General features: G+C 36.8%; 2 protein-coding genes across 2 annotated transcripts; both read right to left on the bottom strand.

Annotated features, from left to right (window-relative positions):
• Window positions 1-8451: 8451 nt before the first annotated feature.
• On the bottom strand, window positions 8452-18916 carry LOC139959154 (uncharacterized). Its single transcript, XM_071956751.1, has 5 exons — window positions 18825-18916; window positions 17937-18317; window positions 12861-12914; window positions 8773-9153; window positions 8452-8489 (listed from the first exon to the last, which is right to left on the bottom strand). Exons 1-5 carry the CDS (start codon window positions 18904-18906, stop codon window positions 8452-8454), a joined length of 936 nt encoding a protein of 311 aa, XP_071812852.1. The 5' UTR covers window positions 18907-18916.
• A 3239-nt stretch (window positions 18917-22155) lies between these two features.
• LOC139959155 (uncharacterized) lies at window positions 22156-24508 on the bottom strand. The gene is made up of 3 exons (XM_071956752.1): window positions 24502-24508; window positions 23058-23438; window positions 22156-22774 (listed from the first exon to the last, which is right to left on the bottom strand). The coding sequence occupies exons 1-3, from the start codon at window positions 24506-24508 to the stop codon at window positions 22737-22739; spliced, it is 426 nt and encodes a 141-aa protein (XP_071812853.1). The 3' UTR covers window positions 22156-22736.
• Between the last annotated feature and the right edge of the window lie 1479 nt (window positions 24509-25987).

The raw sequence follows: 25987 nt of genomic DNA on the forward strand, positions 1-25987 counted from the left end.
GTTCATTTAACCTCATTAATTGCTAAGCTTAGTTCCCTCAGTTCCCTCTTCCACCAGATGTACCTGCAGAGCAAGCCTCCTTTCAACATAGGAATCAGTGGCGAATCTTCTTTTTCATTATCTTGTAATACTAATGCATCTTCTAGATGACATAATACTCCCAACAGCTACAGCATCTATGGTGTTATTACACTCTCTACTTCAGTCAATCACATTTTATGCCTCTTATGTATCTACTGCCAAAATCCTCAGTTTCACATTGCTTGCTCAATTGATTATCATCCTTTCAAATCCAATATCTTCAACTTAGAATAAAAGTTTTTGTAATTAAAGGTAATAACAGTACTGCATTTGCTTCCAACAAGTTCAATTCCGCAAGAAACTTTGGGACCAAATCCAAATCTTTGACACAATCAATTGCAGTGGACATTGATAGTAATATGTCATATGAATAGAAAAAGTTACCAACCTCCAGTAGTCGTAGCTTCTGTGGTGGTTGTTGGAGTAGCTAAAAATTTAAAATGGGATTCAGGTGTTACATAATAAAATCTCATTTATTTCCTTCTTCTTTGGGGTATATAGCGTATCTATTAGTGTTCACTGATTATAATGTAAACTGTTCCATCTGTGTATTACATTTCATGCTACTAAAACTGACAGGAAAAGTCAGAAAAGCAAAGTGAACAACAGAAATATTGTCTCAAAGCATAAAGAAAGTGGTCTTTCCATGTAACTATGGCAATCATCTATATATTAACCTATCAATAGAAACAATTCAGATGTAATAACTCACCACAAATCTTCACGGTTATCATTTCTTCGCCGAGAGTAATGCCAGACACCAGTAATACGACTTTGTTTATAGCAAATGTTGGCAGCTTTTCTGTAATCGAGTCTGCTTGTCCAAATTCTACAGGAGTTTCACCATCATCATTTTTGATCAGCACATACTCAGAAGTGTCCGAACGCACCACCACAACCTTTATGGTAGCACCCTCCGGGATGCCTTGTCCCAGGTTCAATGTCATCGGAATTCCACCTTCTCCAAGGTTCAAGGCGTACACTTCCACGTCTGTCAGAGTTTCAGAAACTGAGGCAGCTATCTCATCTGCATCATCAGCAGCTACAGTACTCAACTGGTCACTCACTACTTTGATGTTTGCTTCTTCGCAAGCTGTGGGGTCAAAAATCACAAAAATCATTTCATTTCAATCATCATAGTTCAAACATGTCTTAACAGACAAAATACAGAAACAATCATATGGTGTAACCCTACCTTCAGCTAAATCATCCAGTCTAATTTACATTATATACACTTAGCAAGTTTACATCATCTAAGATTGTTAAATTTTCATCAGTCATCCTCCCAGATGAAGTATGTCCACAGGAAAAGTTGCAATGTTTACTAAGTAGCAACTATCACCCAGGGACAACCTCACTTTAATTCATAATAAAGTACAAACTTCCTTTCAACATCAGTCTCACAATGACTGACTAAGATGTCAACCACATACTCATTAAATAAACAAATTAACCAATGTGTCTGCATAATATTTGTCATTGTCAGATGTTTTGTTGTTGATTTGATCGTTGAGATCCCCAAAGATACCCAAATTTGCAAACAAAGAGGTCACTCTAACCCTAAGGTTATGACAGAACATCTCAAAGCTTTCAAGAGAACAGTCACTGAATTTGATAATTACCTAGAGTGGTTGTGCTCTCTTCAGTTGTTTCCTCTGTTGTAGTTGTCGAGGGAGCTGAAAGAGGAAAATGTAAAGTAATCATTCATTCTTCAAATACTTCTTCTAACACTCAACAAGACTCTACGTTGTACAATATATATGTCTAAATCAGGGGGTAGCTCTGCAAACTTTAACCTGAAAACCTGCAGAAATCATTCAAGCAGGGGGTATGTTTGCAAACAAACCTCTACTGCTGTTCATGTGCAAGGCCAATATACATGATGACATATCTTCTTGAATAAGTAACACAATAATATAGTTCATTTAACCTCATTAATTGCTAAGCTTAGTTCCCTCAGTTCCCTCTTCCACCAGATGTACCTGCAGAGCAAGCCTCCTTTCAACATAGGAATCAGTGGCGAATCTTCTTTTTCATTATCTTGTAATACTAATGCATCTTCTAGATGACATAATACTCCCAACAGCTACAGCATCTATGGTGTTATTACACTCTCTACTTCAGTCAATCACATTTTATGCCTCTTATGTATCTACTGCCAAAATCCTCAGTTTCACATTGCTTGCTCAATTGATTATCATCCTTTCAAATCCAATATCTTCAACTTAGAATAAAAGTTTTTGTAATTAAAGGTAATAACAGTACTGCATTTGCTTCCAACAAGTTCAATTCCGCAAGAAACTTTGGGACCAAATCCAAATCTTTGACACAATCAATTGCAGTGGACATTGATAGTAATATGTCATATGAATAGAAAAAGTTACCAACCTCCAGTAGTCGTAGCTTCTGTGGTGGTTGTTGGAGTAGCTAAAAATTTAAAATGGGATTCAGGTGTTACATAATAAAATCTCATTTATTTCCTTCTTCTTTGGGGTATATAGCGTATCTATTAGTGTTCACTGATTATAATGTAAACTGTTCCATCTGTGTATTACATTTCATGCTACTAAAACTGACAGGAAAAGTCAGAAAAGCAAAGTGAACAACAGAAATATTGTCTCAAAGCATAAAGAAAGTGGTCTTTCCATGTAACTATGGCAATCATCTATATATTAACCTATCAATAGAAACAATTCAGATGTAATAACTCACCACAAATCTTCACGGTTATCATTTCTTCGCCGAGAGTAATGCCAGACACCAGTAATACGACTTTGTTTATAGCAAATGTTGGCAGCTTTTCTGTAATCGAGTCTGCTTGTCCAAATTCTACAGGAGTTTCACCATCATCATTTTTGATCAGCACATACTCAGAAGTGTCCGAACGCACCACCACAACCTTTATGGTAGCACCCTCCGGGATGCCTTGTCCCAGGTTCAATGTCATCGGAATTCCACCTTCTCCAAGGTTCAAGGCGTACACTTCCACGTCTGTCAGAGTTTCAGAAACTGAGGCAGCTATCTCATCTGCATCATCAGCAGCTACAGTACTCAACTGGTCACTCACTACTTTGATGTTTGCTTCTTCGCAAGCTGTGGGGTCAAAAATCACAAAAATCATTTCATTTCAATCATCATAGTTCAAACATGTCTTAACAGACAAAATACAGAAACAATCATATGGTGTAACCCTACCTTCAGCTAAATCATCCAGTCTAATTTACATTATATACACTTAGCAAGTTTACATCATCTAAGATTGTTAAATTTTCATCAGTCATCCTCCCAGATGAAGTATGTCCACAGGAAAAGTTGCAATGTTTACTAAGTAGCAACTATCACCCAGGGACAACCTCACTTTAATTCATAATAAAGTACAAACTTCCTTTCAACATCAGTCTCACAATGACTGACTAAGATGTCAACCACATACTCATTAAATAAACAAATTAACCAATGTGTCTGCATAATATTTGTCATTGTCAGATGTTTTGTTGTTGATTTGATCGTTGAGATCCCCAAAGATACCCAAATTTGCAAACAAAGAGGTCACTCTAACCCTAAGGTTATGACAGAACATCTCAAAGCTTTCAAGAGAACAGTCACTGAATTTGATATTTACCTAGAGTGGTTGTGCTCTCTTCAGTTGTTTCCTCTGTTGTAGTTGTCGAGGGAGCTGAAAGAGGAAAATGTAAAGTAATCATTCATTCTTCAAATACTTCTTCTAACTCTCAACAAGACTCTACGTTGTACAATATATATGTCTAAATCAGGGGGTAGCTCTGCAAACTTTAACCTGAAAACCTGCAGAAATCATTCAAGCAGGGGGTATGTTTGCAAACAAACCTCTACTGCTGTTCATGTGCAAGGCCAATATACATGATGACATATCTTCTTGAATAAGTAACACAATAATATAGTTCATTTAACCTCATTAATTGCTAAGCTTAGTTCCCTCAGTTCCCTCTTCCACCAGATGTACCTGCAGAGCAAGCCTCCTTTCAACATAGGAATCAGTGGCGAATCTTCTTTTTCATTATCTTGTAATACTAATGCATCTTCTAGATGACATAATACTCCCAACAGCTACAGCATCTATGGTGTTATTACACTCTCTACTTCAGTCAATCACATTTTATGCCTCTTATGTATCTACTGCCAAAATCCTCAGTTTCACATTGCTTGCTCAATTGATTATCATCCTTTCAAATCCAATATCTTCAACTTAGAATAAAAGTTTTTGTAATTAAAGGTAATAACAGTACTGCATTTGCTTCCAACAAGTTCAATTCCGCAAGAAACTTTGGGACCAAATCCAAATCTTTGACACAATCAATTGCAGTGGACATTGATAGTAATATGTCATATGAATAGAAAAAGTTACCAACCTCCAGTAGTCGTAGCTTCTGTGGTGGTTGTTGGAGTAGCTAAAAATTTAAAATGGGATTCAGGTGTTACATAATAAAATCTCATTTATTTCCTTCTTCTTTGGGGTATATAGCGTATCTATTAGTGTTCACTGATTATAATGTAAACTGTTCCATCTGTGTATTACATTTCATGCTACTAAAACTGACAGGAAAAGTCAGAAAAGCAAAGTGAACAACAGAAATATTGTCTCAAAGCATAAAGAAAGTGGTCTTTCCATGTAACTATGGCAATCATCTATATATTAACCTATCAATAGAAACAATTCAGATGTAATAACTCACCACAAATCTTCACGGTTATCATTTCTTCGCCGAGAGTAATGCCAGACACCAGTAATACGACTTTGTTTATAGCAAATGTTGGCAGCTTTTCTGTAATCGAGTCTGCTTGTCCAAATTCTACAGGAGTTTCACCATCATCATTTTTGATCAGCACATACTCAGAAGTGTCCGAACGCACCACCACAACCTTTATGGTAGCACCCTCCGGGATGCCTTGTCCCAGGTTCAATGTCATCGGAATTCCACCTTCTCCAAGGTTCAAGGCGTACACTTCCACGTCTGTCAGAGTTTCAGAAACTGAGGCAGCTATCTCATCTGCATCATCAGCAGCTACAGTACTCAACTGGTCACTCACTACTTTGATGTTTGCTTCTTCGCAAGCTGTGGGGTCAAAAATCACAAAAATCATTTCATTTCAATCATCATAGTTCAAACATGTCTTAACAGACAAAATACAGAAACAATCATATGGTGTAACCCTACCTTCAGCTAAATCATCCAGTCTAATTTACATTATATACACTTAGCAAGTTTACATCATCTAAGATTGTTAAATTTTCATCAGTCATCCTCCCAGATGAAGTATGTCCACAGGAAAAGTTGCAATGTTTACTAAGTAGCAACTATCACCCAGGGACAACCTCACTTTAATTCATAATAAAGTACAAACTTCCTTTCAACATCAGTCTCACAATGACTGACTAAGATGTCAACCACATACTCATTAAATAAACAAATTAACCAATGTGTCTGCATAATATTTGTCATTGTCAGATGTTTTGTTGTTGATTTGATCGTTGAGATCCCCAAAGATACCCAAATTTGCAAACAAAGAGGTCACTCTAACCCTAAGGTTATGACAGAACATCTCAAAGCTTTCAAGAGAACAGTCACTGAATTTGATAATTACCTAGAGTGGTTGTGCTCTCTTCAGTTGTTTCCTCTGTTGTAGTTGTCGAGGGAGCTGAAAGAGGAAAATGTAAAGTAATCATTCATTCTTCAAATACTTCTTCTAACACTCAACAAGACTCTACGTTGTACAATATATATGTCTAAATCAGGGGGTAGCTCTGCAATTTTTAACCTGAAAACCTGCAGAAATCATTCAAGCAGGGGGTATGTTTGCAAACAAACCTCTACTGCTGTTCATGTGCAAGGCCAATATACATGATGACATATCTTCTTGAATAAGTAACACAATAATATAGTTCATTTAACCTCATTAATTGCTAAGCTTAGTTCCCTCAGTTCCCTCTTCCACCAGATGTACCTGCAGAGCAAGCCTCCTTTCAACATAGGAATCAGTGGCGAATCTTCTTTTTCATTATCTTGTAATACTAATGCATCTTCTAGATGACATAATACTCCCAACAGCTACAGCATCTATGGTGTTATTACACTCTCTACTTCAGTCAATCACATTTTATGCCTCTTATGTATCTACTGCCAAAATCCTCAGTTTCACATTGCTTGCTCAATTGATTATCATCCTTTCAAATCCAATATCTTCAACTTAGAATAAAAGTTTTTGTAATTAAAGGTAATAACAGTACTGCATTTGCTTCCAACAAGTTCAATTCCGCAAGAAACTTTGGGACCAAATCCAAATCTTTGACACAATCAATTGCAGTGGACATTGATAGTAATATGTCATATGAATAGAAAAAGTTACCAACCTCCAGTAGTCGTAGCTTCTGTGGTGGTTGTTGGAGTAGCTAAAAATTTAAAATGGGATTCAGGTGTTACATAATAAAATCTCATTTATTTCCTTCTTCTTTGGGGTATATAGCGTATCTATTAGTGTTCACTGATTATAATGTAAACTGTTCCATCTGTGTATTACATTTCATGCTACTAAAACTGACAGGAAAAGTCAGAAAAGCAAAGTGAACAACAGAAATATTGTCTCAAAGCATAAAGAAAGTGGTCTTTCCATGTAACTATGGCAATCATCTATATATTAACCTATCAATAGAAACAATTCAGATGTAATAACTCACCACAAATCTTCACGGTTATCATTTCTTCGCCGAGAGTAATGCCAGACACCAGTAATACGACTTTGTTTATAGCAAATGTTGGCAGCTTTTCTGTAATCGAGTCTGCTTGTCCAAATTCTACAGGAGTTTCACCATCATCATTTTTGATCAGCACATACTCAGAAGTGTCCGAACGCACCACCACAACCTTTATGGTAGCACCCTCCGGGATGCCTTGTCCCAGGTTCAATGTCATCGGAATTCCACCTTCTCCAAGGTTCAAGGCGTACACTTCCACGTCTGTCAGAGTTTCAGAAACTGAGGCAGCTATCTCATCTGCATCATCAGCAGCTACAGTACTCAACTGGTCACTCACTACTTTGATGTTTGCTTCTTCGCAAGCTGTGGGGTCAAAAATCACAAAAATCATTTCATTTCAATCATCATAGTTCAAACATGTCTTAACAGACAAAATACAGAAACAATCATATGGTGTAACCCTACCTTCAGCTAAATCATCCAGTCTAATTTACATTATATACACTTAGCAAGTTTACATCATCTAAGATTGTTAAATTTTCATCAGTCATCCTCCCAGATGAAGTATGTCCACAGGAAAAGTTGCAATGTTTACTAAGTAGCAACTATCACCCAGGGACAACCTCACTTTAATTCATAATAAAGTACAAACTTCCTTTCAACATCAGTCTCACAATGACTGACTAAGATGTCAACCACATACTCATTAAATAAACAAATTAACCAATGTGTCTGCATAATATTTGTCATTGTCAGATGTTTTGTTGTTGATTTGATCGTTGAGATCCCCAAAGATACCCAAATTTGCAAACAAAGAGGTCACTCTAACCCTAAGGTTATGACAGAACATCTCAAAGCTTTCAAGAGAACAGTCACTGAATTTGATAATTACCTAGAGTGGTTGTGCTCTCTTCAGTTGTTTCCTCTGTTGTAGTTGTCGAGGGAGCTGAAGGAGGAAAATGTAAAGTAATCATTCATTCTTCAAATACTTCTTCTAACACTCAACAAGACTCTACGTTGTACAATATATATGTCTAAATCAGGGGGTAGCTCTGCAAACTTTAACCTGAAAACCTGCAGAAATCATTCAAGCAGGGGATATGTTTGCAAACAAACCTCTACTGCTGTTCATGTGCAAGGCCAATATACATGATGACATATCTTCTTGAATAAGTAACACAATAATATAGTTCATTTAACCTCATTAATTGCTAAGCTTAGTTCCTTCAGTTCCCTCTTCCACCAGATGTACCTGCAGAGCAAGCCTTCTTTCAACATAGGAATCACTGGCGAATCTTCTTTTTCATTATCTTGTAATACTAATGCATCTTCTAGATGACATAATACTCCCAACAGCTACAGCATCTATGGTGTTATTGCACTCCCTACTTCAGTCAATCACATTTTATGCCTCTTATGTATCTACTGCCAAAATCCTCAGTTTCACATTGCTCAATTGATTATCATCCTTTCATATTCAAAATCTTCAACTTAGAATAAAAGTTTAATTCAAGATAATAACAGTACTGCATTGCTTCCAACAAGCTCAATTCAGCAAGAAACTTTGGGACCAAATCCAAATCTTTGACCCCATCAATTGCAGTGGACATTGATAGTAATATGTCATATGAACAGAAAAGTTACCAACCTCCAGTAGTCGTAGCTTCTGTGGTGGTTGCTAAAAGTTAAAATGGGATTCAGGTGTTATATAATAAAATCTCATAATTTCCTTCTTCTTTGGGGTATATAGCGTATCTATTAGTGTTCACTGATTATAATGTAAACTGTTCCATCTGTGTATTACATTTCATGCTACTAAAACTGACAGGAAAAGTCAGAAAAGCAAAGTGAACAACAGAAATATTGTCTCAAAGCATAAAGAAAGTGGTCTTTCCATGTAACTATGGCAATCATCTATGAATTAACCTATCAATAGTAAAAATTCAGATGTAATAACTCACCACAAATCTTCACCGTTATCATTTCTTCGCCGAGAGTAATGCCAGACACCAGTAATACGACTTTGTTTATAGCAAATGCTGGCAGCTTTTCTGTAATCGAGTCTGCTTGTCCAAATTCTACAGGAGTTTCACCATCATCATTTTTGATCAGCACATACTCAGAAGTGTCCGAACGCACCACCACAACCTTTATGGTAGCACCCTCCGGGATGCCTTGTCCCAGGTTCAATGTCATCGGAATTCCACCTTCTCCAAGGTTCAAGGCGTACACTTCCACGTCTGTCAGAGTTTCAGAAACTGAGGCAGCTATCTCATCGGCATCATCAGCAGCTACAGTACTCAACTGGTCGCTCACTACTTTGATGTTTGCTTCTTCGCAAGCTTGGCGTCAAAAATCACAAAAATCATTTCATTTCAATCATCATAGTTCAAACATGTCTTAACAGACAAAATACAGAAACAATCATATGGTGTAACCCTACCTTCAGCTAAATCATCCAGTCTAATTTACGTTATACACACTTAGCAAGTTTTTATTATCTAAGATGGCTCAATTTCATCAGTCGTCCTCCAATATTCACAGGAAAAGTTGCAATGTTTACTAAGTAGCAACTATCACCCAGAGACAATCTCACTTTAATTCATTACAAAGTATAAACTTCCTTTCAACATCAGTCTCACCCTGACTAACACTTCAAACTCATAAAATAAACAAATAAACCAATGTGTCTGCATAATATTTGTCATTGTCAGATAATTTTCTGTTGATTTGATAGTTGAGATCCCCAAATTTGGAAACAAAGAGGTCACTCTAACCCTAAGGTTATGGTATGACAGTACATCTCAAAGCTTTCAAGAGAACAGTGACTGAATTTGATAATTACCTAGAGTGGTTGTACTCTCTTCAGTAGTTTCCTCTGTTGTAGTTGTCGAGGGAGCTTAAAGAGGAAAATGTAAAGTAATCAGTCATTCTCCAAAAACTTCTTTTAATACTCAACAAGACTCTAAACTGTACAATATATATGATGTCTAAATCAGGGGGTAGCTCTGCAAACTCTAACCTGAAAAACTGCATAAATCATTCAAGCAGGGTATGTTTGCAACCAAACCACTATTGCTGTTCATGTGCAAGGCCAATATACATGATGACATATCTTCTTGAATGAGTGACACGACAATATAGTCCATTTAACATGACAACATACATTATTAATTGCTAGGCTTAGTTCACTCTTCCACCAGATCATCGTAATATGTAATATAAATAGAAAAGTTACCAACCTCCAGTAGTCGTAGCTTCTGTGGTGGTTGTTGGAGTAGCTAAAAATTGAAAATGGGATTCAGATGTTTCTTAATAAAAATCTCATTATTTCCTTCTTCTTTGGGGTATATAGCATATCTATTAGTGTTGGCTAATGATAATGTAAATTGTTCCATTTGTGTATTACAATTCATGCTACTAAAACTGACGGGAAAAGTCAGAAAAGCAAAGTGAACAACAGAAATTTTGTCTCAAAACATAAAGCAAGTCGTCTTTCCATGTAACTATGGCAATCATCTATGAATTAACCTATCAATAGTTAAATTCAGATATAACAACTCACCACAAATCTTCACAGTTATCATTTCTTCGTCGAGAGTAATGCCAGACACCAGTAATACAACTTTGTTTATAGCAAATGTTGGCAGCTTTTCTGTGATCGAGTCTGCCTGTCCAAATTCTACAGGAGTTTCACCATCATCATTTTTGATCAGCACATACTCAGAAGTGTCCGAACGCACCACCACAACCTTTATGGTAGCACCCTCCGGGATGCCTTCTCTCAGGTTCAATGTCATCGGAATTCCATCTTCTCCAAGGTTCAAGGTGTATACTTCCACGTCTGTCAGAGTTTCAGAAACTGAGTCGGCTATCTCTTGGGCATCATCAGCAGCTACAGCACTCAACTGGCCGGTCACTACTTTGATGTTTGCTTCTTCGCAAGCTGTGGGGTCAAAAATTCAAAAATCATTTCATTTCAATCATCATAGTTCAATCATGTCTAACAGAAAAAATACAGAAACAATCATATGGTGTAACCCTACTTCAGCTTAACCATCCAGTCTAATTTACGTTATATACACTTAGCAAGTTTTTATTATCTAAGATGGCTCAATTTCATCAGTCGTCCTCCGATATTCACAGGAAAAGTTGCAATGTTTACTAAGTAGCAACTATCACCCAGAGACAATCTCACTTTAATTCATTACAAAGTATAAACTTCCTTTCAACATCAGTCTCACCCTGACTAACACTTCAAACTCATAAAATAAACAAATTAACCAATGTGTCTGCATAATATTTGTCATTGTCAGATGTTTTTCTGTTGATTTGATAGTTGAGATCCCCAAATTTGGAAACAAAGAGGTCACTCTAACCCTAAGGTTATGGTATGACAGTACATCTCAAAGCTTTCAAGAGAACAGTGACTGAACTTGATAATTACCTAGAGTGGTTGTACTCTCTTCAGTAGTTTCCTCTGTTGTAGTTGTCGAGGGAGCTTAAAGAGGAAAATGTAAAGTAATCAGTCATTCTCCAAAAACTTCTTCTAATACTCAACAAGACTCTAAACTGTACAATATATATGATGTCTAAATCAGGGGGTAGCTCTGCAAACTCTAACCTGAAAAACTGCATAAATCATTCAAGCAGGGTATGTTTGCAACCAAACCACTATTGCTGTTCATGTGCAAGGCCAATATACATGATGACATATCTTCTTGAATGAGTGACACGACAATATAGTCCATTTAACATGACAACATACATTATTAATTGCTAGGCTTAGTTCACTCTTCCACCAGATCATCGTAATATGTAATATAAATAGAAAAGTTACCAACCTCCAGTAGTCGTAGCTTCTGTGGTGGTTGTTGGAGTAGCTAAAAATTGAAAATGGGATTCAGATGTTTCTTAATAAAAATCTCATTATTTCCTTCTTCTTTGGGGTATATAGCATATCTATTAGTGTTGGCTAATTATAATGTAAATTGTTCCATTTGTGTATTACAATTCATGCTACTAAAACTGACGGGAAAAGTCAGAAAAGCAAAGTGAACAACAGAAATTTTGTCTCAAAACATAAAGCAAGTCGTCTTTCCATGTAACTATGGCAATCATATATGAATTAACCTATCAATAGTTAAATTCAGATATAACAACTCACCACAAATCTTCACAGTTATCATTTCTTCGTCGAGAGTAATGCCAGACACCAGTAATACGACTTTGTTTATAGCAAATGTTGGCAGCTTTTCTGTGATCGAGTCTGCCTGTCCAAATTCTACAGGAGTTTCACCATCATCATTTTTGATCAGCACATACTCAGAAGTGTCCGAACGCACCACCACAACCTTTATGGTAGCACCCTCCGGGATGCCTTCTCTCAGGTTCAATGTCATCGGAATTCCATCTTCTCCAAGGTTCAAGGTGTATACTTCCACGTCTGTCAGAGTTTCAGAAACTGAGTCGGCTATCTCTTGGGCATCATCAGCAGCTACAGCACTCAACTGGCCGGTCACTACTTTGATGTTTGCTTCTTCGCAAGCTGTGGGGTCAAAAATTCAAAAATCATTTCATTTTAATCATCATAGTTCAATCATGTCTAACAGAAAACATACAGAAACAATCATATGGTGTAACCCTACTTCAGCTTAACCATCCAGTCTAATGTACGTTATATACACTTAGCAAGTTTTTATTATCTAAGATGGCTCAATTTCATCAGTCGTCCTCCGATATTCACAGGAAAAGTTGCAATGTTTACTAAGTAGCAACTATCACCCAGAGACAATCTCACTTTAATTCATTACAAAGTATAAACTTCCTTTCAACATCAGTCTCACCCTGACTAACACCACAAACTCATAAAATAAACAAATTAACCAATGTGTCTGCATAATATTTGTCATTGTCAGATGTTTTTCTGTTGATTTGATAGTTGAGATCCCCAAATTTGCAAACAAAGAGGTCACTCTAACCCTAAGGTTATGGTATGACAGTACATCTCAAAGCTTTCAACAGAACAGTGACTGAATTTGATAATTACCTAGAGTGGTTGTACTCTCTTCAGTAGTTTCCTCTGTTGTAGTTGTCGAGGGAGCTTCAAGAGGAAAATGTAAAGTAATCAAGCATTCTTCAAATACTTCTTCTAACACTCAACAAGACTCTAGGTTGCACAATATATATGTCTAAATCAGGGGGTAGCTCTGCAAATGTTAACCTGAAAACCTGCAGAAATCTTTCAAGCAGGGGATATGTTTGCAAACAAACCTCTACTGCTGTTCATGTGCAAGGCCAATATACATGATGACATATCTTCTTGAATAAGTAACACAATAAAATAGTTCATTTAACCTCATAAATTGCTAAGCTTAGTTCCCTCTTCCACCAGATATACCTGCAGAGCAAGCCTCCTTTCAACATAGGAATCAGTGGCAGATCTTCTTTTTCATTATCTTGTAATACTAATGCATCTCCTAGATGACATAATACTCCCAACAGCTACAGCATCTATGGTGTTATTGCACTCCCTACTTCAGTCAATCACATTTTATGCCCCTTATGTATCTACTGCCAAAATCCTCAGTTTCACATTGCTCAATTGATTATCATCCTTTCACATCCAAAATCTTCAAACTTAGAATAAAAGTTTCTGTAATTAAAGATAATAACAGTACTGCATTTGCTTCCAACAAGTTCAATTCCACAAGAAACTTTGGTACCAAATCCAATTCTTTGACACAATCAATTGCAGTGGATATGGATCGTAATATGTCATATGAATAGAAAAAGTTACCAACCTCCAGTAGTCGTAGCTTCTGTGGTGGTTGTTGGAGTAGCTAAAAATTAAAAATGGGATTCATGGTTACATAATAAAATCTCATTACTTCTTTCTTCTTTGGGGTATATAGCGTATCTATTAGTGTTCACTGATTATAATGTAAACTGTTCCATCTGTGTAGTACATTTCATGCTACTAAAACTGACGGGAAAAGTCAGAAAAGCAAAGTGAACAACAGAAATATTGTCTCAAAGCATAAAGAAAGTGGTCTTTCCATGTAACTATGGAAATCATCTATGAATTAACCTATCAATAGAAACAATTCAGATGTAATAACTCACCACAAATCTTCACGGTTATCATTTCTTCGCCGAGAGTAATGCCAGACACCAGTAATACGACTTTGTTTATAGCAAATGTTGGCAGCTTTTCTGTAATCGAGTCTGCTTGTCCAAATTCTACAGGAGTTTCACCATCATCATTTTTGATCAGCACATACTCAGAAGTGTCCGAACGCACCACCACAACCTTGATGGTAGCACCCTCCGGGATGCCTTGTCCCAGGTTCAATGTCATCGGAATTCCACCTTCTCCAAGGTTCAAGGCGTACACTTCCACGTCTGTCAGAGTTTCAGAAACTGAGGCAGCTATCTCATCGGCATCATCAGCAGCTGCAGTACTCAACTGGTCACTCACTACTTTGATGTTTGCTTCTTCGCAAGCTGTGGGGTCAAAAATCACAAAAATCATTTCATTTCAATCATCATAGTTCAAACATGTCTTAACAGACAAAATACAGAAACAATCATATGGTGTAACCCTACCTTCAGCTAAATCATCCAGTCTAATTTACATTATATACACTTAGCAAGTTTATATCATCTAAGATTGTTAAATTTTCATCAGTCATCCTCCCAGATGAAGTATGTCCACAGGAAAAGTTGCAATGCTTACTGAGTAGCAACTATCACCCAGGGACAACCTCACTTTAATTCATAATAAAGTACAAACTTCCTTTCAACATCAGTCTCACAATGACTGACTAAGATGTCAACCACATACTCATTAAATAAACAAATTAACCAATGTGTCTGCATAATATTTGTCATTGTCAGATGTTTTGTTGTTGATTTGATCGTTGAGATCCCCAAAGATACCCAAATTTGCAAACAAAGAGGTCACTCTAACCCTAAGGTTATGACAGAACATCTCAAAGCTTTCAAGAGAACAGTCACTGAATTTGATAATTACCTAGAGTGGTTGTGCTCTCTTCAGTTGTTTCCTCTGTTGTAGTTGTCGAGGGAGCTGAAAGAGGAAAATGTAAAGTAATCATTCATTCTTCAAATACTTCTTCTAACACTCAACAAGACTCTACGTTGTACAATATATATGTCGAAATCAGGGGGTAGCTCTGCAATTTTTAACCTGAAAACCTGCAGAAATCATTCAAGCAGGGGGTATGTTTGCAAACAAACCTCTACTGCTGTTCATGTGCAAGGCCAATATACATGATGACATATCTTCTTGAATAAGTAACACAATAATATAGTTCATTTAACCTCATTAATTGCTAAGCTTAGTTCCCTCAGTTCCCTCTTCCACCAGATGTACCTGCAGAGCAAGCCTCCTTTCAACATAGGAATCAGTGGCGAATCTTCTTTTTCATTATCTTGTAATACTAATGCATCTTCTAGATGACATAATACTCCCAACAGCTACAGCATCTATGGTGTTATTACACTCTCTACTTCAGTCAATCACATTTTATGCCTCTTATGTATCTACTGCCAAAATCCTCAGTTTCACATTGCTTGCTCAATTGATTATCATCCTTTCAAATCCAATATCTTCAACTTAGAATAAAAGTTTTTGTAATTAAAGGTAATAACAGTACTGCATTTGCTTCCAACAAGTTCAATTCCGCAAGAAACTTTGGGACCAAATCCAAATCTTTGACACAATCAATTGCAGTGGACAATGATAGTAATATGTCATATGAATAGAAAAAGTTACCAACCTCCAGTAGTCGTAGCTTCTGTGGTGGTTGTTGGAGTAGCTAAAAATTTAAAATGGGATTCAGGTGTTACATAATAAAATCTCATTTATTTCCTTCTTCTTTGGGGTATATAGCGTATCTATTAGTGTTCACTGATTATAATGTAAACTGTTCCATCTGTGTATTACATTTCATGCTACTAAAACTGACAGGAAAAGTCAGAAAAGCAAAGTGAACAACAGAAATATTGTCTCAAAGCATAAAGAAAGTGGTCTTTCCATGTAACTATGGCAATCATCTATATATTAACCTATCAATAGAAACAATTCAGATGTAATAACTCACCACAAATCTTCACGGTTATCATTTCTTCGCCGAGAGTAATGCCAGACACCAGTAATACGACTTTGTTTATAGCAAATGTTGGCAGCTTTTCTGTAATCGAGTCTGCTTGTCCAAATTCTACAGGAGTTTCACCATCATCATTTTTGATCAGCACATACTCAGAAGTGTCCGAACGCACCACCACAACCTTTATGGTAGCACCCTCCGGGATGCCTTGTCCCAGGTTCAATGTCATCGGAATTCCACCTTCTCCAAGGTTCAAGGCGTACACTTCCACGTCTGTCAGAGTTTCAGAAACTGAGGCAGCTATCTCATCTGCATCATCAGCAGCTACAGTACTCAACTGGTCACTGACTACTTTGATGTTTGCTTCTTCGCAAGCTGTGGGGTCAAAAATCACAAAAATCATTTCATTTCAATCATCATAGTTCAAACATGTCTTAACAGACAAAATACAGAAACAATCATATGGTGTAACCCTACCTTCAGCTAAATCATCCAGTCTAATTTACATTATATACACTTAGCAAGTTTACATCATCTAAGATTGTTAAATTTTCATCAGTCATCCTCCCAGATGAAGTATGTCCACAGGAAAAGTTGCAATGTTTACTAAGTAGCAACTATCACCCAGGGACAACCTCACTTTAATTCATAATAAAGTACAAACTTCCTTTCAATATCAGTCTCACAATGACTGACTAAGATGTCAACCACATACTCATTAAATAAACAAATTAACCAATGTGTCTGCATAATATTTGTCATTGTCAGATGTTTTGTTGTTGATTTGATCGTTGAGATCCCCAAAGATACCCAAATTTGCAAACAAAGAGGTCACTCTAACCCTAAGGTTATGACAGAACATCTCAAAGCTTTCAAGAGAACAGTCACTGAATTTGATAATTACCTAGAGTGGTTGTGCTCTCTTCAGTTGTTTCCTCTGTTGTAGTTGTCGAGGGAGCTGAAAGAGGAAAATGTAAAGTAATCATTCATTCTTCAAATACTTCTTCTAACACTCAACAAGACTCTACGTTGTACAATATATATGTCGAAATCAGGGGGTAGCTCTGCAAACTTTAACCTGAAAACCTGCAGAAATCATTCAAGCAGGGGTTATGTTTGCAAACAAACCTCTACTGCTGTTCATGTGCAAGGCCAATATACATGATGACATATCTTCTTGAATAAGTAACACAATAATATAGTTCATTTAACCTCATTAATTGCTAAGCTTAGTTCCCTCAGTTCCCTCTTCCACCAGATGTACCTGCAGAGCAAGCCTCCTTTCAACATAGGAATCAGTGGCGAATCTTCTTTTTCATTATCTTGTAATACTAATGCATATTCTAGATGACATAATACTCCCAACAGCTACAGCATCTATGGTGTTATTACACTCTCTACTTCAGTCAATCACATTTTATGCCTCTTATGTATCTACTGCCAAAATCCTCAGTTTCACATTGCTTGCTCAATTGATTATCATCCTTTCAAATCCAATATCTTCAACTTAGAATAAAAGTTTTTGTTATTAAAGGTAATAACAGTACTGCATTTGCTTCCAACAAGCTCAATTCCACAAGAAACTTTGGTACCAAATCCAAATCTTTGACACAATCAATTGCAGTGGCCATTGATAGTAATATGTCATATGAATAGAAAAAGTTACCAACCTCCAGTAGTCGTAGCTTCTGTGGTGGTTGTTGGAGTAGCTAAAAATTTAAAATGGGATTCAGGTGTTACATAATAAAATCTCATTTATTTCCTTCTTCTTTGGGGTATATAGCGTATCTATTAATGTTCACTGATTATAATGTAAGCTGTTCCATTTGTGTATCACAATTCATGCTACTAAAACTGACGGGAAAAGTCAGAAAAGCAAAGTGAACAACAGAAATATTGTCTCAAAACATAAAGCAAGTCGTCTTTCCATGTAACTATGGCAATCATCTATGAATTAACCTATCAATAGAAACAATTCAGATGTAATAACTCACCACAAATCTTCACGGTTATCATTTCTTCGCCGAGAGTAATGCCAGACACCAGTAATACGACTTTGTTTATAGCAAATGTTGGCAGCTTTTCTGTAATCGAGTCTGCTTGTCCAAATTCTACAGGAGTTTCCCCATCATCATTTTTGATCAGCACATACTCAGAAGTGTCCGAACGCACCACCACAACCTTTATGGTAGCACCCTCCGGGATGCCTTGTCCCAGGTTCAATGTCATCGGAATTCCACCTTCTCCGAGGTTCAAGGCGTACACTTCCACGTCTGTCAGAGTTTCAGAAACTGAGGCGGCTATCTCATTGGCATCATCAGCAGCTACAGTACTCAACTGGTCACTCACCACTTTGATGTTTGCTTCTTCGCAAGCTGTGGGGTCAAAAATTCAAAAATCATTTCATTTCAATCACAATAGTTCAATCATGTATTAACAGAAACAATCATATGGTGTAACCCTACCTTCAGCTAAATCATCCAATCTAATTTACATTATATACACTTAGCAAGTTTACATCATCTAAGATTGTTAAATTTTCATCAGTCATCCTCCCAGATGAAGTATGTCCACAGGAAAAGTTGTAATGTTTACTCAGTAGCAACTATAACCCAGGGACAACCTCACTTTAATTCATAATAAAGTACAAACTTCCTTTCAACATCAGTCTCACAATGACTGACTAAGATGTCAACCACATACTCATAAAATAAACAAATTAACCAATGTGTCTGCATAATATTTGTCATTGTCAGATGTTTTGTTGTTGATTTGATTGTTGAGATCCCCAAATTTGCAAACAAAGAGGTCATTCTAACCCTAAGGTTATGACAGAACATCTCAAAGCTTTCAAGAGAACAGTGACTGAATTTGATATTTACCTAGAGTGGTTGTACTCTCTTCAGTAGTTTCCTCTGTTGTAGTTGTCGAGGGAGCTGAAAGAGGAAAATGTAAAGTAATCATTCATTCTTCAAATACTTCTTCTAACTCTCAACAAGACTCTACGTTGTACAATATATATGTCTAAATCAGGGGGTAGCTCTGCAAACTCTAACCTGAAAAACTGCATAAATCATTCAAGCAGGGTATGTTTGCAACCAAACCACTATTGCTGTTCACGTGCAAGGCCAATATACATGATGAAATATCTTCTTGAATGAGTGACACAACAATATAGTCCATTTAACATCACAACATACATTATTAATTGCTAGGCTTAGTTCACTCTTCCACCAGATCATCGTAATATGTAATATAAATAGAAAAGTTACCAACCTCCAGTAGTCGTAGCTTCTGTGGTGGTTGTTGGAGTAGCTAAATATTAAAATGGGATTCAGGTGTTACTTAATAAAAATCTCATTATTCCTTCTTCTTCAAGGTATATAGCATATCTATTAGTGTTGGCTAATTATAATGTAAGCTGTTCCATTTGTGTATCACAATTCATGCTACTAAAACTGACGGGAAAAGTCAGAAAAGCAAAGTGAACAACAGAAATTTTGTCTCAAAACATAAAGCAAGTCGTCTTTCCAGGCAATCATCTATGAATTAACCTATCAATAGTTAAATTCAGATGTAATAACTCACCACAAATCTTCACAGTTATCATTTCTTCGTCGAGAGTAATGCCAGACACCAGTAATACGACTTTGTTTATAGCAAATGTTGGCAGCTTTTCTGTAATCGAGTCTGCCTGTCCAAATTCTACAGGAGTTTCACCATCATCATTTTTGATCAGCACATACTCAGAAGTGTCCGAACGCACCACCACAACCTTTATGGTAGCACCCTCCGGGATGCCTTCTCTCAGGTTCAATGTCATCGGAATTCCATCTTCTCCAAGGTTCAAGGTGTATACTTCCACGTCTGTCAGAGTTTCAGAAACTGAGTCGGCTATCTCTTGGGCATCATCAGCAGCTACAGCACTCAACTGGCCGGTCACTACTTTGATGTTTGCTTCTTCGCAATCTGTGGGGTCAAAAATTCAAAAATCATTTCATTTCAATCATCATAGTTCAATCATGTCTTAACAGAAACAATCATATGGTGTAACCCTACCTTCAGCTAAACCATCCAGTCTAACTTACGTTATATACCCTTAGCAAGTTTTCATTATCTAAGATGGCTCAATTTCATCAGTCGTCCTCCGATATTCACAGGAAAAGTTGCAATGTTTACTAAGTAGCAACTATCACCCAGAGACAATCTCACTTTAATTCATTACAAAGTATAAACTTCCTTTCAACATCAGTCTCACCCTGACTAACACCACAAACTCATAAAATAAACAAATTAACCAATGTGTCTGCATAATATTTGTCATTGTCAGATGTTTTTCTGTTGATTTGATAGTTGAGATCCCCAAATTTGCAAACAAAGAGGTCACTCTAACCCTAAGGTTATGGTATGACAGTACATCTCAAAGCTTTCAAGAGAACAGTCACTGAATTTGATAATTACCTAGAGTGGTTGTACTCTCTTCAGTAGTTTCCTCTGTTGTAGTTGTCGAGGGAGCTTAAAGAGGAAAATGTAAAGTAATCAGTCATTCTCCAAAAACTTCTTCTAAAACTCAACAAGACTCAAAACTGTACAATATATATGATGTCTAAATCAGGGGGTAGCTCTGCAAACTCTAACCTGAAAAACTGCATAAATCATTCAAGCAGGGTATGTTTGCAACCAAACCACTATTGCTGTTCATGTGCAAGGCCAATATACATGATGACATATCTTCTTGAATGAGTGACACAACAATATAGTCCATTTAACATCACAACATACATTATTAATTGCTAGGCTTAGTTCACTCTTCCACCAGATCATCGTAATATGTAATATAAATAGAAAAGTTACCAACCTCCAGTAGTCGTAGCTTCTGTGGTGGTTGTTGGAGTAGCTAAAAATTGAAAATGGGATTCAGATGTTTCTTAATAAAAATCTCATTATTTCCTTCTTTTTTGGGGTATATAGCATATCTATTAGTGTTGGCTAATTATAATGTAAATTGTTCCATTTGTGTATTACAATTCATGATACTAAAACTGACGGGAAAAGTCAGAAAAGCAAAGTGAACAACAGAAATTTTGTCTCAAAACATAAAGCAAGTCGTCTCTCCAGGCAATCATCTATGAATTAACCTATCAATAGTTAAATTCAGATGTAATAACTCACCACAAATCTTCACAGTTATCATTTCTTCGTCGAGAGTAATGCCAGACACCAGTAATACGACTTTGTTTATAGCAAATGTTGGCAGCTTTTCTGTAATCGAGTCTGCCTGTCCAAATTCTACAGGAGTTTCCCCATCATCATTTTTGATCAGCACATACTCAGAAGTGTCCGAACGCACCACCACAACCTTTATGGTAGCACCCTCCGGGATGCCTTCTCTCAGGTTCAATGTCATCGGAATTCCACCTTCTCCAAGGTTCAAGGTGTATACTTCCACGTCTGTCAGAGTTTCAGAAACTGAGTCGGCTATCTCTTGGGCATCATCAGCAGCTACAGCACTCAACTGGCCGGTCACTACTTTGATGTTTGCTTCTTCGCAAGCTGTGGGGTCAAAAATTCAAAAATCATTTCATTTCAATCATCATAGTTCAATCATGTCTTAACAGAAACAATCATATGGTGTAACCCTACCTTCAGCTAAACCATCCAGTCTAACTTACGTTATATACACTTAGCAAGTTTTCATTATCTAAGATGGCTCAATTTCATCAGTCGTCCTCCGATATTCACAGGAAAAGTTGCAATGTTTACTAAGTAGCAACTATCACCCAGAGACAATCTCACTTTAATTCATTACAAAGTATAAACTTCCTTTCAACATCAGTCTCACCCTGACTAACACCACAAACTCATAAAATAAACAAATTAACCAATGTGTCTGCATAATATTTGTCATTTTCAGATGTTTTTCTGATGATTTGATAGTTGAGATCCCCAAATTTGCAAACAAAGAGGTCACTCTAACCCTAAGGTTATGGTATGACAGTACATCTCAAAGCTTTCAAGAAAACAGTCACTGAATTTGATAATTACCTAGAGTGGTTGTACTCTCTTCAGTAGTTTCCTCTGTTGTAGTTGTCGAGGGAGCTTAAAGAGGAAAATGTAAAGTAATCAGTCATTCTCCAAATACTTATTTTAATACTCAACAAGACTCTACTATGTTGTACAATATATATGTCGAAATCAGGGGTAGCTCTGCAAACTTTAACCTGAAAACCTGCAGAAATCATTCAAGCAGGGGGTATGTTTGCAAACAAACCTCTACTGCTGTTCATGTGCAAGGCCAATATACATGATGTGACATATCTTCTTGAATAAGTAACACAATAATATAGTTCATTTAACCTCATAAACTGCTAAGCTTAGTTCCCTCTTCCACCAGATGTACCTGCAGAGCAAGCCTCCTTTCAACATAGGAATCAGTGGCAGATCTTCTTTTTCATTATCTTGTAATAGTAATGCATCTTCTAGATGACATAATACTCCCAACAGCTACAGCATCTATGGTGTTATTGCACTCCCTACTTCAGTCAATCACATTTTATGCCCCTTATGTATCTACTGCCAAAATCCTCAGTTTCACATTGCTCAATTGATTATCATCCTTTCACATCCAAAATCTTCAAACTTAGAATAAAAGTTTCTGTAATTAAAGATAATAACAGTACTGCATTTGCTTCCAACAAGTTCAATCTGCAAGAAACTTTGGTACCAAATCCAAAACTTTGACACAATCAATTGCAGTGGATATGGATCGTAATATGTCATATGAATAGAAAAAGTTACCAACCTCCAGTAGTCGTAGCTTCTGTGGTGGTTGCTAAAAGTTAAAATGGGATTCAGGTGTTATATAATAAAATCTCATAATTTCCTTCTTCTTTGGGGTATATAGCGTATCTATTAGTGTTCACTGATTATAATGTAAACTGTTCCATTTGTGTATTACATTTCATGCTACTAAAACTGAGGGGAAAAGTCAGAAAAGCAAAGTGAACAACAGAAATATTGTCTCAAAACATAAAGAAAGTGGTCTTTCCATGTAACTATGGCAATCATCTATGAATTAAACTATCATTAGTTAAAACTCAGATGTAATAACTCACCACAAATCTTCACAGTTATCATTTCTTCGCCGAGAGTAATGCCAGACACCAGTAATACGACTTTGTTTATAGCAAATGTTGGCAGCTTTTCTGTAATCGAGTCTGCCTGTCCAAATTCTACAGGAGTTTCACCATCATCATTTTTGATCAGCACATACTCAGAAGTGTCCGAACGCACCACCACAACCTTTATGGTAGCACCCTCCGGGATGCCTTCTCTCAGGTTCAATGTCATCGGAATTCCATCTTCTCCAAGGTTCAAGGTGTATACTTCCACGTCTGTCAGAGTTTCAGAAACTGAGTCGGCTATCTCTTGGGCATCATCAGCACCTACAGCACTCAACTGGCCGGTCACTACTTTGATGTTTGCTTCTTCGCAAGCTGTGGGGTCAAAAATTCAAAAATCATTTCATTTCAATCACAATAGTTCAATCATGTATTAACAGAAACAATCATATGGTGTAACCCTACCTTCAGCTAAACCATCCAGTCTAACTTACGTTATATACCCTTAGCAAGTTTTCATTATCTAAGATGGCTCAATTTCATCAGTCGTCCTCCGATATTCACAGGAAAAGTTGCAATGTTTACTAAGTAGCAACTATCACCCAGAGACAATCTCACTTTAATTCATTACAAAGTATAAACTTCCTTTCAACATCAGTCTCACCCTGACTAACACCACAAACTCATAAAATAAACAAATTAACCAATGTGTCTGCATAATATTTGTCATTGTCAGATGTTTTTCTGTTGATTTGATAGTTGAGATCCCCAAATTTGCAAACAAAGAGGTCACTCTAACCCTAAGGTTATGTTATGACAGTACATCTCAAAGCTTTCAAGAGAACAGTCACTGAATTTGATAATTACCTAGAGTGGTTGTACTCTCTTCAGTAGTTTCCTCTGTTGTAGTTGTCGAGGGAGCTTAAAGAGGAAAATGTAAAGTAATCAGTCATTCTCCAAAAACTTCTTCTAAAACTCAACAAGACTCAAAACTGTACAATATATATGATGTCTAAATCAGGGGGTAGCTCTGCACACTCTAACCTGAAAAACTGCATAAATCATTCAAGCAGGGTATGTTTGCAACCAAACCACTATTGCTGTTCATGTGCAAGGCCAATATACATGTCTGACGATGACATATCTTCTTGAATGAGTGACACAACAATATAGTCCATTTAACATCACAACATACATTATTAATTGCTAGGCTTAGTTCACTCTTCCACCAGATGATCGTAATATGTAATATAAATAGAAAAGTTACCAACCTCCAGTAGTCGTAGCTTCTGTGGTGGTTGTTGGAGTAGCTAAAAATTGAAAATGGGATTCAGATGTTTCTTAATAAAAATCTCATTATTTCCTTCTTTTTTGGGGTATATAGCATATCTATTAGTGTTGGCTAATTATAATGTAAATTGTTCCATTTGTGTATTACAATTCATGCTAAAACTGACGGGAAAAGTCAGAAAAGCAAAGTGAACAACAGAAATTTTGTCTCAAAACATAAAGCAAGTCGTCTTTCCATGTAACTATGGCAATCATCTATGAATTAACCTATCAATAGTTAAATTCAAATGTAATAACTCACCACAAATCTTCACAGTTATCATTTCTTCGTCGAGAGTAATGCCAGACACCAGTAATACGACTTTGTTTATAGCAAATGTTGGCAGCTTTTCTGTAATCGAGTCTGCCTGTCCAAATTCTACAGGAGTTTCACCATCATCATTTTTTATCAGCACATACTCAGAAGTGTCCGAACGCACCACCACAACCTTTATGGTAACACCCTCCGGGATGCCTTCTCTCAGGTTCAATGTCATCGGAATTCCACCTTCTCCAAGGTTCAAGGTGTATACTTCCACGTCTGTCAGAGTTTCAGAAACTGAGTCGGCTATCTCTTGGGCATCATCAGCAGCTACAGCACTCAACTGGCCGGTCACTACTTTGATGTTTGCTTCTTCGCAAGCTGTGGGGTCAAAAATTCAAAAATCATTTCATTTCAATCATCATAGTTCAATCATGTCTTAACAGAAAAAATACAGAAACAATCATATGGTGTAACCCTACCTTCAGCTAAACCATCCAGTCTAACTTACGTTATATACACTTAGCAAGTTTTCATTATCTAAGATGGCTCAATTTCATCAGTCGTCCTCCGATATTCACAGGAAAAGTTGCAATGTTTACTAAGTAGCAACTATCACCCAGAGACAATCTCACTTTAATTCATTACAAAGTATAAACTTCCTTTCAACATCAGTCTCACCCTGACTAACACCACAAACTCATAAAATAAACAAATTAACCAATGTGTCTGCATAATATTTGTCATTGTCAGATGTTTTTCTGTTGATTTGATAGTTGAGATCCCCAAATTTGGAAACAAAGAGGTCACTCTAACCCTAATGTTATGGTATGACAGTACATCTCAAAGCTTTCAACAGAACAGTGACTGAATTTGATAATTACCTAGAGTGGTTGTACTCTCTTCAGTAGTTTCCTCTGTTGTAGTTGTCGAAGGAGCTTAAAGAGGAAAATGTAAAGTAATCAGTTATTCTCCAAATACTTCTTCTAATACTCAACAAGACTCTAGACTGTACAATATATATGATGTCTAAATCAGGGGGTAGCTCTGCAAACTCTAACCTGAAAAACTGCATAAATCATTCAAGCAGGGTATGTTTGCAACCAAACCACTATTGCTGTTCACGTGCAAGGCCAATATACATGATGAAATATCTTCTTGAATGAGTGACACAACAATATAGTCCATTTAACATCACAACATACATTATTAATTGCTAGGCTTAGTTCACTCTTCCACCAGATGATCGTAATATGTAATATAAATAGAAAAGTTACCAACCTCCAGTAGTCGTAGCTTCTGTGGTGGTTGTTGGAGTAGCTAAAAATTGAAA

The sequence above is a fragment of the Apostichopus japonicus genome, chromosome 18 (assembly GCF_037975245.1).
Source record: "Apostichopus japonicus isolate 1M-3 chromosome 18, ASM3797524v1, whole genome shotgun sequence".
In the NCBI taxonomy this organism is placed as follows: domain Eukaryota; kingdom Metazoa; phylum Echinodermata; class Holothuroidea; order Aspidochirotida; family Stichopodidae; genus Apostichopus; species Apostichopus japonicus.